Raw genomic sequence first — 15065 nt, 5'->3', positions numbered from 1 at the left:
GCATGTTCCATTCACAAGATCTCTATTCATTAGCAGACTAGACATTGATTCTCTGTTTACTGTCAGCTCAGTCACTCGGATTATCATCAGTTACCACTTGAAAGCTTCTAGCTTTAGACTTGTTTTTTCTTTTTATCTTGCCTACAAAAACTGATTTCAATAGAAATATATCTTTATCTTTACCATTTGCAGCACCATATACTTAAATTGGCCTCTGAAATTTTAAAGACAAATGTCTACCCCAGGGTCTATGGTTCGGGTAAAGTTGAGCTGTTTTCCGATTCTTTTGTTTTACCAATAAAATACTATATATTTTTCTCATTTTATTAACATTGTAGTCTAGGTCAGGTGTCGAAACCTGAGTAGACTGGTGAAATCGTAAGATCTCAAACCCAAGAGCTTCAGCTTGTTCATCAAAGTCTACCACTTGGACTTTCATGTCTTTACTTAATGAAAGCTTAACAAAAACACTGAATACATATATCATAAAGATATGACTCACAGTACAGTGTTACATACACTTTTAAAAAAAAAAGTGATATTATTTTAACTTCTGTTTCAAATGTCTAAATTAAAAGTAATGATTTAAAATTCCCCCAATGTATGTTATACACTTAAAAAGAAGGGACTAGCAGTTCACCCAAACCCATACCAAATGGTAATTGTTCCTAAGTCGTCATGCCCTGCAGGGCACATTCTTTACCTGTCATTCTGTGCTGACCTCAATGATTTCCTACCTGCAGTCACTTTCTAATTTCTAAACTATACTAAGTAGTTCAGCCCCATGCCCCAACTGCATGGCACAACTTGAAAGTTTACACGTGACTTTAGTAACACTAAAACTAGGCGGACCCCCGTAGTACTGAACGTTAGATCTCCTGCAACCAATGACGTGACAAAAGGAGATAATCCATTAATTTGAGATGTTCTAACATTACTTTCATTTAGTGAAAGGTGAAATCCTAATTTTACTTCTGTCTGTCATTTAATCTAGTTTTACCGGTGCTACTGAAACTTAAATATTAACTTTTGCCTTTCCTATAGTCCAAGACTTAAGCCACTTCAGTGCAAACACTTGGATTGTCTGCCCCAGTGGAGCACTAAAACGCTTTATGTACTATCACGGTGTGTGAGGGTTAAGGAAGCGGTAGGAGAGAAAAAAGATACATTTAGGATGACCCTCTTACTTTCACTATTTATTTATTCTATTAGGGGGGGTCTGTGTATAGATCTTTCTATGTATTACTTCAACATGTAATAAGAATTAATAATTGAGTGAACAGACATGAGACTGTCTCCTCTTTCTGACACAGACTTGATCTCTCCGTGGACAGTATACACACATACCAGCGCGCCTGTGTGGGTAGCAATTAAGACTGAATTATCACTGCAAAAACTAAGCGACGCTCTCACCTCCAATTAGTCTTGCTTGTATCATTCTTCCCTATCGCCAGAAAACAGCAACCATCCTGGGCATCGCGTTGTCTGCGGCGTGTAATTGCTGCATCGGAGACATTTTGTATTAGCAACAGCAGCAGAAAGGGGTGGGTTTGGAGGAACAGGGTCATGATCCTGGAAGATTTGACATTTTCTACCAACAGGGATAACACCTTTTTTATTTTCACCTGGTCGTAACGTAAATCTACTTCCGTTTAATCAGACAATAACTTCCAGACGTCTGCTACTCATATCCGGTGTTTTGGCAATGAGAAGTGTGAAAAGGGGGGGGGGGAGAGAAGTCACATAAATAAAAGACGTTACAACAGGTCAGGGCTATGGAAATATTAAGTTCAGTGTTAGCAGTCTTGTGGGAAGACGATTGTGTAATTGTATGACTTGTGGCTATTTGTGGCTCTCTTCACTAGCTATTCACTTTCCCCTGTATGACTTATATTTGTGGCTCTCTTCACTAGCTATTCACTTTCACCTGTATGACTTATATTTGTGGCTCTCTTCACTAGCTATTCACTTTCACCTGTATGACTTATATTTGTGGCTCTCTTCACTAGCTATTCACTTTCCCCTGTATGACTTATATTTGTGGCTCTCTTCACTAGCTATTCACTTTCCCCTGTATGACTTATATTTGTGGCTCTCTTCACTAGCTATTCACTTTCCCCTGTATGACTTATATTTGTGGCTCTCTTCACTAGCTTTTCACTTTCACCTGTATGACTTATATTTGTGGCTCTCTTCACTAGCTATTCACTTTCACCTGTATGACTTATATTTGTGGCTCTCTTCACTAGCTATTCACTTTCCCCTGTATGACTTATATTTGTGGCTCTCTTCACTAGCTTTTCACTTTCACCTGTATGACTTATATTTGTGGCTCTCTTCACTAGCTATTCACTTTCCCCTGTATGACTTATATTTGTGGCTCTCTTCACTAGCTATTCACTTTCCCCTGTATGACTTATATTTGTGGCTCTCTTCACTAGCTTTTCACTTTCACCTGTATGACTTATATTTGTGGCTCTCTTCACTAGCTTTTCACTTTCACCTGTATGACTTATATTTGTGGCTCTCTTCACTAGCTATTCACTTTCACCTGTATGACTTATATTTGTGGCTCTCTTCACTAGCTATTCACTTTCACCTGTATGACTTATATTTGTGGCTCTCTTCACTAGCTATTCACTTTCCCCTGTATGACTTATATTTGTGGCTCTCTTCACTAGCTATTCACTTTCACCTGTATGACTTATATTTGTGGCTCTCTTCACTAGCTATTCACTTTCACCTGTATGACTTATATTTGTGGCTCTCTTCACTAGCTATTCACTTTCACCTATCTCCTCTTAATTTTCGTTGGGCACAATTTTTGTTTTATTTACTAAACAAAGAAATGTACATGTTTTAACTAGCCGCGGGGTCTAAACAATGTGTCGCCGACTATTCGTCGCGAAACAATTTATCTCGTGCTAATCGACGACTAATCTCTACCCTAAGGTACTCTTGTATTGTCGGACACATCATCGCCAGAGGGAAATACCAGATAAGGGAGGAGTGGACGACTGAATTTTGTTCGTCAACGCGAGAAAATGTTAGGCGACGAAAAGTTTGCGATAAATTCCATTCGTTCTGATTTCAATCTCAAATTGTCATTCTTGTTTTGTTTAAATGTGTATACATTTGATTGTATGTTAAGTGACGATTGATTTATTTAAACCTTGCTGTTAAAGACCATTGAAATCATTAGCTTTTCCTGGTGCAGAACAATGAATGTATTGTTATACCGTGGGAAATGAACTATAAGCCCTAAACGAATTTACATAAACTTTGTACCTTAACCTTGAATTATAGAAAAGTGTAATCATTTAATAAGTTTAAAAAAAAAATTCATTCTTGCACATATTAAATCCAATGATCTCCCCAACTGCCTTGACTTTCAAAAACTTAACTTACAAAAACTGTCTGATAGAAGTTTCATGTCGTGTGAAGTCTCTCTCAAGCTTTTTTGGTGTCATATCAAGAAGGAAAGAATGGAATATCTTAGTTACCGGGGCTATGTTCAAATATTAATAACAGGCAAGAGTTTGGAAAGTTGTGTTGTTGAAATGGTATATGACCCAAATGACTGCCCTCTGCTATTGGGTTCAAATTATGGAGCAACTACAGCCGTCTGCCCGCTTTCTTCCACCTGAGACTTTACCCAGTGGCGTAGCTAGTATGGGAGCAGGGGAATTTCCACTTAAATGTCATACATTTTTTTTACATTAAACATTTAATATCACACCTTGTGCCGTGTAATCTTGGTATTCACGTGGAGTCAAAACTACTAGATAGCATTGGTCTAGATCTAGATGATGTTATAGATACCTTTGTTGCACAGCAAGCATGATGTGAGGCGATATGAATTGAGATTTGTATGTCATTTGTGCATTACCTCGCCAGTAAACAACGGTATTATTCATTAAAAGAGTCTTAATGATAATTTTTTTTACATTTTACTGATATACTGTACCTATTGTAATTAAGACTTATATATTTATAAAGTACACCATCTCATGTCATGATGTCGAATGCCAAAATGCAGGTTCCCCTAAAAAGGTCAAGCACCCCGGGCTTCCAAAACCCTTGCTACGCCACTGACTGAACCAGGTGGGATTGTTTTAAATGTAATGTAACATGTAGATCTCTCTAACATCAAAGAGTGGACCAGCATAGACCTTGTTCAGGACAGCAGAGAACAGAAACCAGAGGCAGGAAGTGGCAAACAAGTCAACCCTTGAAATATAGGTGTTACAAGGCATACGAGAATATAGTTTTATTTACTTTTAATAAACAATCATTTCATTTTTTTTTCTCAAAAGGCCTCGTTGTGGGTTTAATGGAGATTTTGTTTCTCTTCACAGACACGTGACAAAAATCTAGGAATTGTGGGAGTCCATTCATCACACCTGTACGCCAGAACAAGGTAAGATAGTGAAAGGAAAGTACTTGAACTCACATCAAAGACATTGGGGAGGGGGGGGGACTCAAGAATAGACGGCACTACGTTGGAATATATAATTATATATTTCCAAAGAAAGAAAATAGATCTCAAATAGTAAAAGTATAACTATTGGATACTTTTTAAACATTTTACTGTTACAAAATGAACGGATTTAGTTGATATCTTGCACCAGTCCGTCCAATGGAGATTAATTGCGTACTATATCTCAGTACCGTATCAAGAACAGGAGCTTTTCTTTTAGACCAAAGCTTAAGAAATCTGTTCTCACATCACACACACGTAAGAATTGAAGTGTACATGCACTATCACATTTGTTTCCATCCATTAATGAAGCCACCGTGATGAACGAGTCCAACCGACACCATTCGTTATCGAAGGCTTGAATACTGACCTGCAACGTCACAACCTGTGGGCAGTTTAGACCAATAGCTCGTTTCCATGGCACAGGTATGTACGACGTGGCAACAAGCTATTTGGTCTAAACTGCCCACAGGCTGTGACGTAGCAGGTCAGTGTAGAGGCCCTCTATAACGAATGGTGTTGCTTGGCCTTCAATAGTGTGATCATACCTTTTGAACACTACCACTGATTTATTGATCCTTATGGAAATTCGTTGTGATTAAGCGGTGACTAATAGTTTCACAATAAGGATGGCCCAATATACTGGTTCTGGTAAAAGGTACATCTTTGATCATACGAACGGTACTAACCAGCGGCGGAAGAAATCACTTGAACTAGATGATCTCCTGCTGCTTCTGCAGGCTTTTTTGTTTTGTTTTTTGTGTGCACGTTCCGTCTTTTTCAGTAGCGCGATAAGAACCTGTGTGTGTGTGTGTGCTGTTCTTGAAGTTACTTTGAATACATTTGCGCCAAATATTTTTTTTTCTATCAGGACGGAAGCAATAAGTAGAGAGATAAAAGCACTTGTTGGACGCCTCGTTATTTACAGAGTAGCTAAAACAGTAGAAACATTGGTAGTTGCTCGGGTCTGTTTCAATATTTATTCTTCTACTTCTTTGCCCTTTGTACTGCTATTCGCAAAATGTTTCCATTACCGTCTGTCTAGCAAGGCGGAAATTCATTTCTGTAATTTCTTTTTCTCCCCCCACCCTTTTCTTCCGGTTAGTGGACATAGTTCAGTGAGACTCGAACGTTGGATAATACCATTTGATGTTCTGCGCTGTGATACAGGATGAAACCGAATGGTTTAGGGTGTAGATGTATTTTACTTTTATATGACAGCCACATGCATTTATTTTGTCATGTATTATATCCAATCATTTTCACTAGAATGACAAAGCATACACATGAGTTAATATTCATTCTTTAAGTCCATATTTGAATAAGTTATTAGCTAACATTCAATCTAAAGTCCATATTTGAATAGGTTATTAGCTACTATTCAATCTAAAGGCCATATTTGAATAAGTTATTTTTATCCATCCCAGTAAAGACTCTATTGTTTGTGCGAGCCTTCAACTCTGCCTGTACTACAACAGAATCTAGAGTTGTTTTAATCACTTCCAAACAAAGATTCTCAAACTATGTTTTTATTTCATTTTGAATTTTTTCCCTCATATTTTTCTGGTTTGTCAAATGTGAGCACCTCTCCATCTGGCATTAAAACCTGATGTTACATGCCACTTACTAAAGGAAGTAGATGGTAGACTCAATGACCGTTTCTGTCAGAGATTTTAAGATGTTAATACATAGTTGGTGGTAAAACAGGCCAATAAACGTTTAAACTTTCAGTTCTGTGTATAATCCTATGGATTATTTTTTATTTTTGTGTGTGTGTGTGTGTGTGTAAAGGTGCCAAATTTGTATCGAATGAAATATTCAATAACCGTGTGTATTTTACTCTGTGTATAATTATATGTAGTATACGCGTACATAATAGTGTGTACCATGCTTGTATGCACACGACTGTGTTTATAAAACCAATCGTAATAAAAGTGCAGTCGACATGCTTCCTCTGAATGGACTTGCCAAAAGCAAACACTGGCGTCAAAGAAAAGTTCTTGAATGTTTTGTCCTCCCACGTGACATCGAGGCCCAGACCTTGTGGCCACACTGTGACACGTTAGCGTCAATCGCAACGATGAACATGTCAGAAGTTAAAGTCAAGACAACGCTTTTGTGTTAATATGGGGGGGGGGGCACAGCTTACATCCCTTTTTCTCTCTCTTCACCCCCGTCTTGTCCCCCCCCCCCCCCACACACACACACTTTCTCGTCAGGTTAACGTAAAAGTTGACATTAAAGTTTGGCAGTCTACAACATTGACACAGAGGACACTTTGTCGGACGGACTAAGAATCTGCTTACTGAATACAGCTTGTCCTTGACGTTTCTCACTGACCCTCACAATAGTTCACGCTCGGACAATCGAAAGCTTTTGTTTTGTTTCCTTGTTTGAAAGTCTCAACTTGTGCAACACTAGAGAAGGAAACTAAAGGGAAGAAACAACGAGCAGTGAAGATGGCAGTTCTCAATAGTTCTCCAAATGTCTGGATCTGCGAGATCATTCCAACATACATTTAAATTAACAGTTTCGCTATTAGGTTTCAACCACAAGGTGCGACTGGGTCACAAAATCGACCCCTGTATTTCTATACATTTGGGCCCATTCATTGTCTATCATAAGGTGGACCTTCAATTTTATGCATACCTGTCCTCAAAATCATTAGGTTAAGTTTGATCATGTATCGATAATCGTACACTTGCATCATCATTGGCCTCCTTCAGTCGTTGAACGACTATGGTTCATCTCAGAGCACACATCCTCATGTGGCTGTGGAGCCCTATTTTGGAGAGACACTCCCGTCCACAGATAGCGCAGGTTAAGGTGGCTTTTGCTTCGGTGGTAGAGGAGCTGGCCGTTTTTCGCATTGAACGTTTTTCTTCCTGAGCTGAGACCCATGTACTTTCACTGTCCATAGCTTTCTTGGTCACTGTCTCTCTCCATATGTTGCGTCTAGAGCTATGTCTTCCCAATTGTCAGTATTGATGTTCACTGATTTGAGGTCACGTTTGCATACCGCGCTTTTTAATCGCTAAGTGTGTAGTCCCTAAAAGGATGAAGTCTACTAGTAACACTGTCTATGGATGTAGGCTATTACATTATTTCGGAAATGTGTTTAAATTAAATTAGCATTACAGCATATTAAATTAGTATTACACTCTGGAGTCTGTGAAAGAACAAAAACGACGCTCAGAGGGCCACTTTTATAAGAGAATATTATAAAACCTTTAACAATTTAATACGTGTATAGTGACATTCCTTCCGGTGGGCATATTAAACTATTTGGGTACCGACCCACCGGACATCTGCCCGAATGGTACCATGCCCATATAGCCAGCCCGCCCTGTTCAACCATGACTCTTCTTCACGTGGATGTAACGCAGATCTAATTATCGCTGGTGTTTTGTACTGTGGTATTATTGGATCCTTTGTTTTGAAAACCAATGAACAGGTCGGAACAATGTGGTCCGGTGCTGGATCATAAACTGAAGACGGCGCCCAGCATATGATGGTGTATGAATAGGAAAAGGAAACTGAGTTATAGCACGATTAGAAATTAGTTTTTTGTTTCACAGACAGGGAAAGTTTTGACTTACACACAATGACGGGCGACTAGTAAAAACAAGGCTAGGATTTGAGGCAGAATAGCGAAATGTAAACAGACTTCTTTGGGCGGCTTTAGAAAGATTTAGCCTGACAACATTCGACGGTTCCCTTCGTTATAATTAAACGTATTCGACATTCGCTATCAGCGTCGACTAACTTCTAGTGTTGGCCTTTCGACTGTGTTATTTGATTTTGTTATTTGAGTGTTACTTCCGTTTGACTTATCTGCATAAGACATAGCGCGGAAGCGCCTACCACGGTAAGAAAGGAAACAAACTGCGCTGTGGCGCCCATGAGTCGCCCCCTATTATATTGATTGACTGCGTTTTTTCCCCACTCATAATTGAGGATACAGAACGCGCAAAGAGAAATAATGCTCACGATAATAATAATAAAAAAAAATGTTGGAATTAGGTCGGGTTAATAGAATGCCAAGTGCAACATGCATAAAGACATTTTATTTTTTTGGTCAATGTTTTAGACTTAGCTACCATTGAGCGAGTTGACTAATATTATAAAACGTAGGTAGTACTTACCATGGGAAATAACCAGCAGCACATACACGAGAGTCGCGCACATTTTAAGAGGCGAGTCCGCCCCTGCTGCTCCCATTTTTTTTCTGCACTTGTCTGGCCCAAAATTAAATCCGTCTGTTATTTATTATTCCTTGATATTTGTTCAACTTTCCAGTCGTCTCTCCTGGACGCGAGTCGTCTCCCCTTGTGGAATCTGTTTCCTTCACATAGTTGATAGATTGGGAATCTTGATGGATGTTGCCTACCCTTTGGTATACATTGATGGATGTTGTCTACCCTTGTTTGTGTACACCTGAAAAACAATGAAGATTTTTCTTTTAAGAGTTAGTTGTTTACTTAAAAGTTGAGGATACACTACGATACATATTTGTTGTGTTTGGTAGGTGGCAGTGGAGTTTGCTTTCTCAATGGAACCCTGCTTTATCATCACTCATTGGAGACGGATTCTAGATATGAAAACTTTCTACACAAACACACAGATTAACGAACAGAAATATTACGAAAACTAGAGACCCACCAAATTTTGACTGTACGCATCGATTCTCACAGACCTACTAGGTCAAATGTAACAATATTGGGGATCCCCTGTTGCTTCCTAACTTGATATCCAGTCTGCTTGTTTACATTTCTTCTATTCTAAAACCAATTCATTCTTCAAACTGATATAACAAACACGTTACACTGAAACGAGATCTGTGTTAAAGAAAAACAAATACAAGGGAGTATGATTTGTTGGGTGTAGTTTTGTGAAATTTATTTTAAAAATTATGGTCCTTTAATAATGAGACCTTATGTAGAGCTATACACACGAAACCTTGCTTAATGCCCCCGCTAAAGACAGTCTTAGTTTGGACGCCCTAGCTAAAGGAAGTATTAACTTGGATTCCTCTGCTAAAGAAAGTCCTAATTTGAACGCCCCTTTTAAATAAAGTCATACCTTGAACGCCCCTGCTATAGAAAGTCTTACTTTGGACGTCTGTGCTCAAGAAAGTATTTGTTGTGGCATGTTGATGTTCAGGAATACCCAGACATTGGCTAAAACAATCACGTGACTACTCTCTGGTTCACATGTCCCATACGTGATGTCTCTGGAGATCTGAACCTTGATTCAACTTGAACTAATCGTTTCACATTCCAGACTGGCTTGCAGTTACCAAATTGTGCAACACTAACAACTCAATCATTTCTTCAAATTTAACTCTGTATCATGCACTCTGGCAACGTTTCTCAATCAATGCTGTTCAAGCCCCAGATTGTGCTTGTTAGGGCGCTCACACGTATTTGAATGAAATGTGCGTATACAAAATAATAATAAATGTCACACTAAAATTTGTGTGTGTGTGTGGGGGGGGTAAAATAGATAATGATTGTGTATCGGATATATGATTGAATATCAGTAAACCGCATTTATCCACTTGGTTAAAAACCTCAAAAGTTTATGATGTGTTCTATGCGATCATCATCATCATCAAACTCCATTAGAGTGAGGGCTTGAGAGGCTCAAATCCTCTCTTGCAAAAGCCCTGGACAGAAACCCTGCTGTCTTGCGTAGTGCATGAATGTCGCCATACAGGTCGAGAATTTTGGGTTTCCCAGACCTGTCGAGACGGAGATCAGCAAGTCTGGGGCAGTCAAACAGAATATGAGGCACGGTTTCCTCTTCTTCCCCGCAGCGATGGCACCTTGAATCGAAATTTGGCCATAGCCGCGAGAAATATGAGCCAACAGGACAGTGGCCTGTCCTGCACTGTGCTATAATAGCTTGCTCAGGCCTGGACAGCCTCCACCACGGGGAAGTGCGGTCAGGGCGCCTCATGCGCTCCCAGACTCCACGGGCTTTTTGGGACTTGTCCCAGCACTCAAACCACTTTTCCATTTCTGTTTTTTGTATTATAGCCAGGGCTTGATGAAAGCTTACAGCCTGATCAGTGGGTGGAATTTGCCCTCCCTGGTGGGCCAAAGAGTCTGCTATTGTGTTGCCAGTCACACCTATGTGACTCGGTACCCACTGCATTATTACAGGGGTGCCATAGCGTTGTTTGATGTTATGTGAAGCCATGGTGACAGTGTTGATATTGGGGGGCCATGGTCCGGGGCTTTGCAAAGCATGTAGTACCGATTTTGAGTCAGTGACCACAGCAATCTGTGTTGCCCTCAAATGTCCCTCTCCGAGTTGAGAGTCAATGACTTTTAAGGCTTCACAGACTGCCATGGTCTCCGCATCAAAACTGCAAACACTACCACATGGTCCAAAGATTTTGACTGTGTGAGAGCCAAGAAAGTCGATGTAGGCTCCATAGCCTGCTCTTCCAGAATCTATTGATGCCGATCCATCATTGTATGCAAAAATAGCACTGGGCTTGAATGTATTAATGGTCTCCAGAGCTAGGATTTGAAGGTCGTTAGATGAACGGCTTTGCTTAGTGGCATTAGGGTCTACTAATTTTAAGCGTATGTCTGGGGTTGTTGGGCGACACCAAGGGGGAAGGGGATGAAAGCGTTGAATGTTTTGTCGGTAGGTGGAGAGGCCAGCTTCATCAGATAGTCTAGTGGCATGATGCATAAAAGACTGCATCTGGATACGTCTTCTGCATCTCCAACCATCCACTAGTTTTCTAGCTGGGAGGTATTCATCCAGCCTTTTATACCGCTCATAGCAGGTCAGTACTGACCTTTCCCTCCTAAGGGTTAGTGGAGCTATATTAGCCATTATTTCAGCCGCATTCACTGGACTTGTCCTAAAGGTTCCACAGACAAAACTTAGTGCTTGGGACTGTATTTTATCAAGTTGTTCAAGATGCGATGGAATGTTTCTAACCTGTTTCTTTTGTTTGGAGTATTTCAAATGTCTTTTTTTTTTTTTGTTTATTTATTTGAATCTTCTTATGAATGTACAAAAAAAAAAGAAAAGAGACAGAGTAGGGTGGGGGAGAGGTCAAGCTAATTACCTTGAACTTCTAGACGCCATGACAGACAACAGAAATCTTTGGTAGTCCCCATTTCTTATCTCTGCAGTCTTAAGATCTACATAGTAAGGCAATGAATGGAAAGTCAAAACAACTTTGCCAGCTGTCCCCCCCCTCTCCCCTTTACACTTGTCCCGTTACGTTTTGACTGTAAGATGTCTACATTCCACAAATTAGATGTTATCACTAGTGCATTCTTTAGTAGTGTATAGAGTTTCTCTAGTCGTCGTCTGGTCTCTGATTTACCATAGCATGAATCGTACCACCAGCACTCTCCCTGTCCTATCATTTGTTTGTAACCATTACGTCATGTCATAGTCATTGCTAAGATATTACTTGGGGGGGGGGGGGTCTTAAGACATCAGCCAAACATGAACAGCATAGAAATCCAATGTGTGAAACTTCAGTTGAAACTTGTGTAAACAACAACTCTAAGTTTAGTTGTAGAGAACTAGATAAGTTGAGTCAGAGGTGGCCCTGTTCTTTAAGAACCAAAGGTGTCGAAACCAACATTTACACTTTGATTGTGTGTGTGTGATTTATTGCAAACCATATAATCGCACTCTTGAGACTCTAGCGCCTGAACGTATATTTACGGCTAGATCTGTTTGTAACTACTTGGATTCACTTTGATTTGAAGTCAGCGAGTACATCAATAGACACAAAGTAATAATGTGACCTATGTCTATATAGTTCAGTGATGTTCTGGATGTAAGCCTAATAGTGCAAACATTTGTATTGACTTTGAAGCTTCACTTGTAGGACATTTCCTTATCATAAAGATTACTAAGAGCATATTTCTTCCCACCGACATTCAGTTTAGTGTCTTACATATAGACAGACTTTTTTTTAAATAATGAAACTATTTTTTTTGTTTCTGTTGCCTATTTTTGCGAAACCCTGTGTCAATTTAGCACTTGTTGATGATAATGTTCTGTAATGATACAGGCGCTTCAAGTCAGTACTAGAGTCTACATCCAACAGATGCTTAGTTGAAATCACAGAACGACAGATGGAGACTACTGTTAGCTTTCTTGCACATCAATTTTTAACTGAATCTTGCATTTTGTGTGTGTGTGTGTTTCTGTTTGACTTATAAACCCTAACCCTAATTCTACAGTTAATACTCCGGACTTTTTTTTTTCTTTATCCGCTTATAGACTTGCGCTATGAATAACGACCTTCGTTTCGTTAAAAGGCTTACGTAATAAATAAGAAACTTTTTTTACGACATCGTTTGGTTTCATGTTTCTCAAGACCTAATGGACAGACGAGGTTGTTAAGTCCCAGACAATAGAGCTTCATTAGAAACATCTACCTGATGCGCTGGAGACCTACCCTAACGATATGCATCAGTTCACTTGTAGGTAAGTCAATAGAAGACAATGAAAGGGGAGCCGAGGAGCTGGTGTTCTGTACTGTGTCATGTTATGTTTGGAGTGCATCAGTTAGTTGACATGGAAACTTTCAAACTATATAGTACAACATATCTTCACAATCTCTATGAAAGGTAAATACATCTTGGTATTACCAGAAGTCCTATCTGATAACCCGAGTTCCAATTGTATCAGTGTTTCCCAAATTTTATCCGTAACGTAACACTTGGAACGTTCTGAGTATTTAACGGAACACTTTGTTTATCTTTTATAGAGAAATTAATTCACGTGGTAGCCTACTAGGTCATTATTCCAGTAGTTCATGGAACACCTATTTAAGCTTAGGGATTATGGGCATGACATGACCTAAATTTTGCCGATGTGTCGAAAATCCAAAATATCAAAATCCCAATACCTATTCAGGACTCACGGAACACTAGGGTTCCCCGGAGCACAGTTTGGGAAACACTGCCCTAGGTCCTTGTTTACGTGAAGTCATTAATAGTCTTAATCCTTGAAGTCCAAATCATGAACTGATGAAACACATACATGTATATCAAACAACAGACCTTAACAAACTTGGATACTTATACACTGGATGGACCCCGATATATAAGCTTGTCTTCCCTATTTATTGCTTCCCAAACTTACAAATCGAACGTCTCCTATAACCTGACACCGGAAACCGATTACCTTTCATTAATTGACTCTTCTGTGTAGAAAGTGTAATCTACTAGTACCGGTAAATAACTAACTTTTTGTGTACACTTCTCTGGCGAGCTTAAGGCGTATCCCATGGGACACTTTTATTTTTAAAACCAGCGTCTAGACGCTTTAGAATTGGGGTCGAAAAACAAAACTACAGAAACTACCTGCCAAATAATTACAAACATAAGATGCTCATCATTTTGTGTTGGGTCTGTTTTGTCTACCTACACGAAGATGCTTGTACTGATAAGCTGATGAGCTTAGGCTTGAAAAGATCAGACCTACGCTTGGATTGTCACTGTTCGACTAATGGACTTTACCAATGTTGACATTATTTTTTTATATATATATTTTTTTTTTTTTTTAGTTCCTTCAATGATTTCTAGGAGTCATGCAAGCTATGCTATAACGAAAGAACAACTTCTGCGGACATGTAGATTTTCATCATTAGCAGTTTGTTGCTTTGTAGAGTCTAATGATACTGAGCATTGCCTGTCTTTTTACCTTGCTTTCGACTATTCTCTTCATTTCAAAGACAAATAGCTCACATCACCTCAAAGAAACACTCTGGTTTAAGTATTTAATTGGTATTCTTACAAACATTCGATTATCTTTCCTTGTAACATTAGTGCTGTACTTGTTATGAACACTTTCCATCAAAGCGCTCCTGCTGTAAGTCGACTGTCATGTCTAAGCCGTGTCTACTTGGCCCATCTACTGCATCTCCTATGATCTTTTGATTTTGCATGCGGTCCTTCAACAGTTGCATTTCTTTCCACGGCGTATATGAGAGTCGGTATTAGGTGGGTGATGTACAACAGTTGGTGACCGTGTGGTCCTTAAGACAGATGAAGATAAAATCAAATGTTGACTGGGGCTTCGTATAGTCAACGAACTACATTCTTTATCTTTCCACCCCTAGTCATAAAGGTCTTGGATTCCGTTAAAACATTTTTTTTAATCAAACTCCAGAGATCGAAAAATAAATGCAACACTTGTCAGTCGCCAGTTGTTGTTTTGTTGTTTTTTTGTTTGTTTTTTTTTTGTGAGAAAAGAAGAAAAACCTATATTCATTTAGTGGCTATGTCTGAAGAGAAAAGACAAGAAACAAATATAACGTTGTTTTTTAAAGACAATACCTCCTTTATGAAGCTGATGTTAGAGCAATTACTTTGTTCTTAATTAGTAGTGAAGGATAGAGAAACAATTCTTCAGTGAATACATGCGGGAATACCCGCTGACGTCTGTGTGTTCAAGATATGGATTGTTATAGATCTCCTGTCCGAGCTGAATTTGTAAAAGATTATATTTTGAAACATTATAACGTCAAACCAGAGTTTTTCCATGTGTGGCAAATTAATAATAATTATTTTCCCTAAAGATGCACATA

At 39.2% G+C, this 15065-nt stretch overlaps 2 protein-coding genes across 7 annotated transcripts in view; one reads left to right on the top strand and one right to left on the bottom strand.

Annotated features, from left to right (window-relative positions):
* Positions 1 to 15065, top strand: part of LOC106053002 (uncharacterized) — a 55066-nt gene that overhangs the window by 23975 nt on the left and 16026 nt on the right. For all 4 annotated transcript variants that reach the window (XM_056036622.1, XM_056036627.1, XM_056036624.1 and 1 more), the window contains exon 2: positions 4359 to 4420. The gene's annotated coding sequence lies outside the window, so the exon portion shown is untranslated. The remainder of the gene's footprint in view (positions 1 to 4358; positions 4421 to 15065) is intronic.
* The window catches only part of LOC106069991 (uncharacterized), a 38605-nt gene that overhangs the window by 18921 nt on the left and 4619 nt on the right, over positions 1 to 15065 (bottom strand). For all 3 annotated transcript variants that reach the window (XR_008779044.1, XM_056036619.1, XM_056036620.1), the window contains one exon: positions 8626 to 8917. Coding sequence is in view for 2 of the 3 variants with exons in the window: in XM_056036619.1 (XP_055892594.1) it covers positions 8626 to 8701 (76 nt within the window). In the remaining variant the exon portion in view is untranslated. The remainder of the gene's footprint in view (positions 1 to 8625; positions 8918 to 15065) is intronic.

The sequence above is a fragment of the Biomphalaria glabrata genome, chromosome 7 (genome assembly GCF_947242115.1).
Source record: "Biomphalaria glabrata chromosome 7, xgBioGlab47.1, whole genome shotgun sequence".
In the NCBI taxonomy this organism is placed as follows: domain Eukaryota; kingdom Metazoa; phylum Mollusca; class Gastropoda; family Planorbidae; genus Biomphalaria; species Biomphalaria glabrata.
This window is presented reverse-complemented; position numbering and strand designations above follow the sequence as displayed.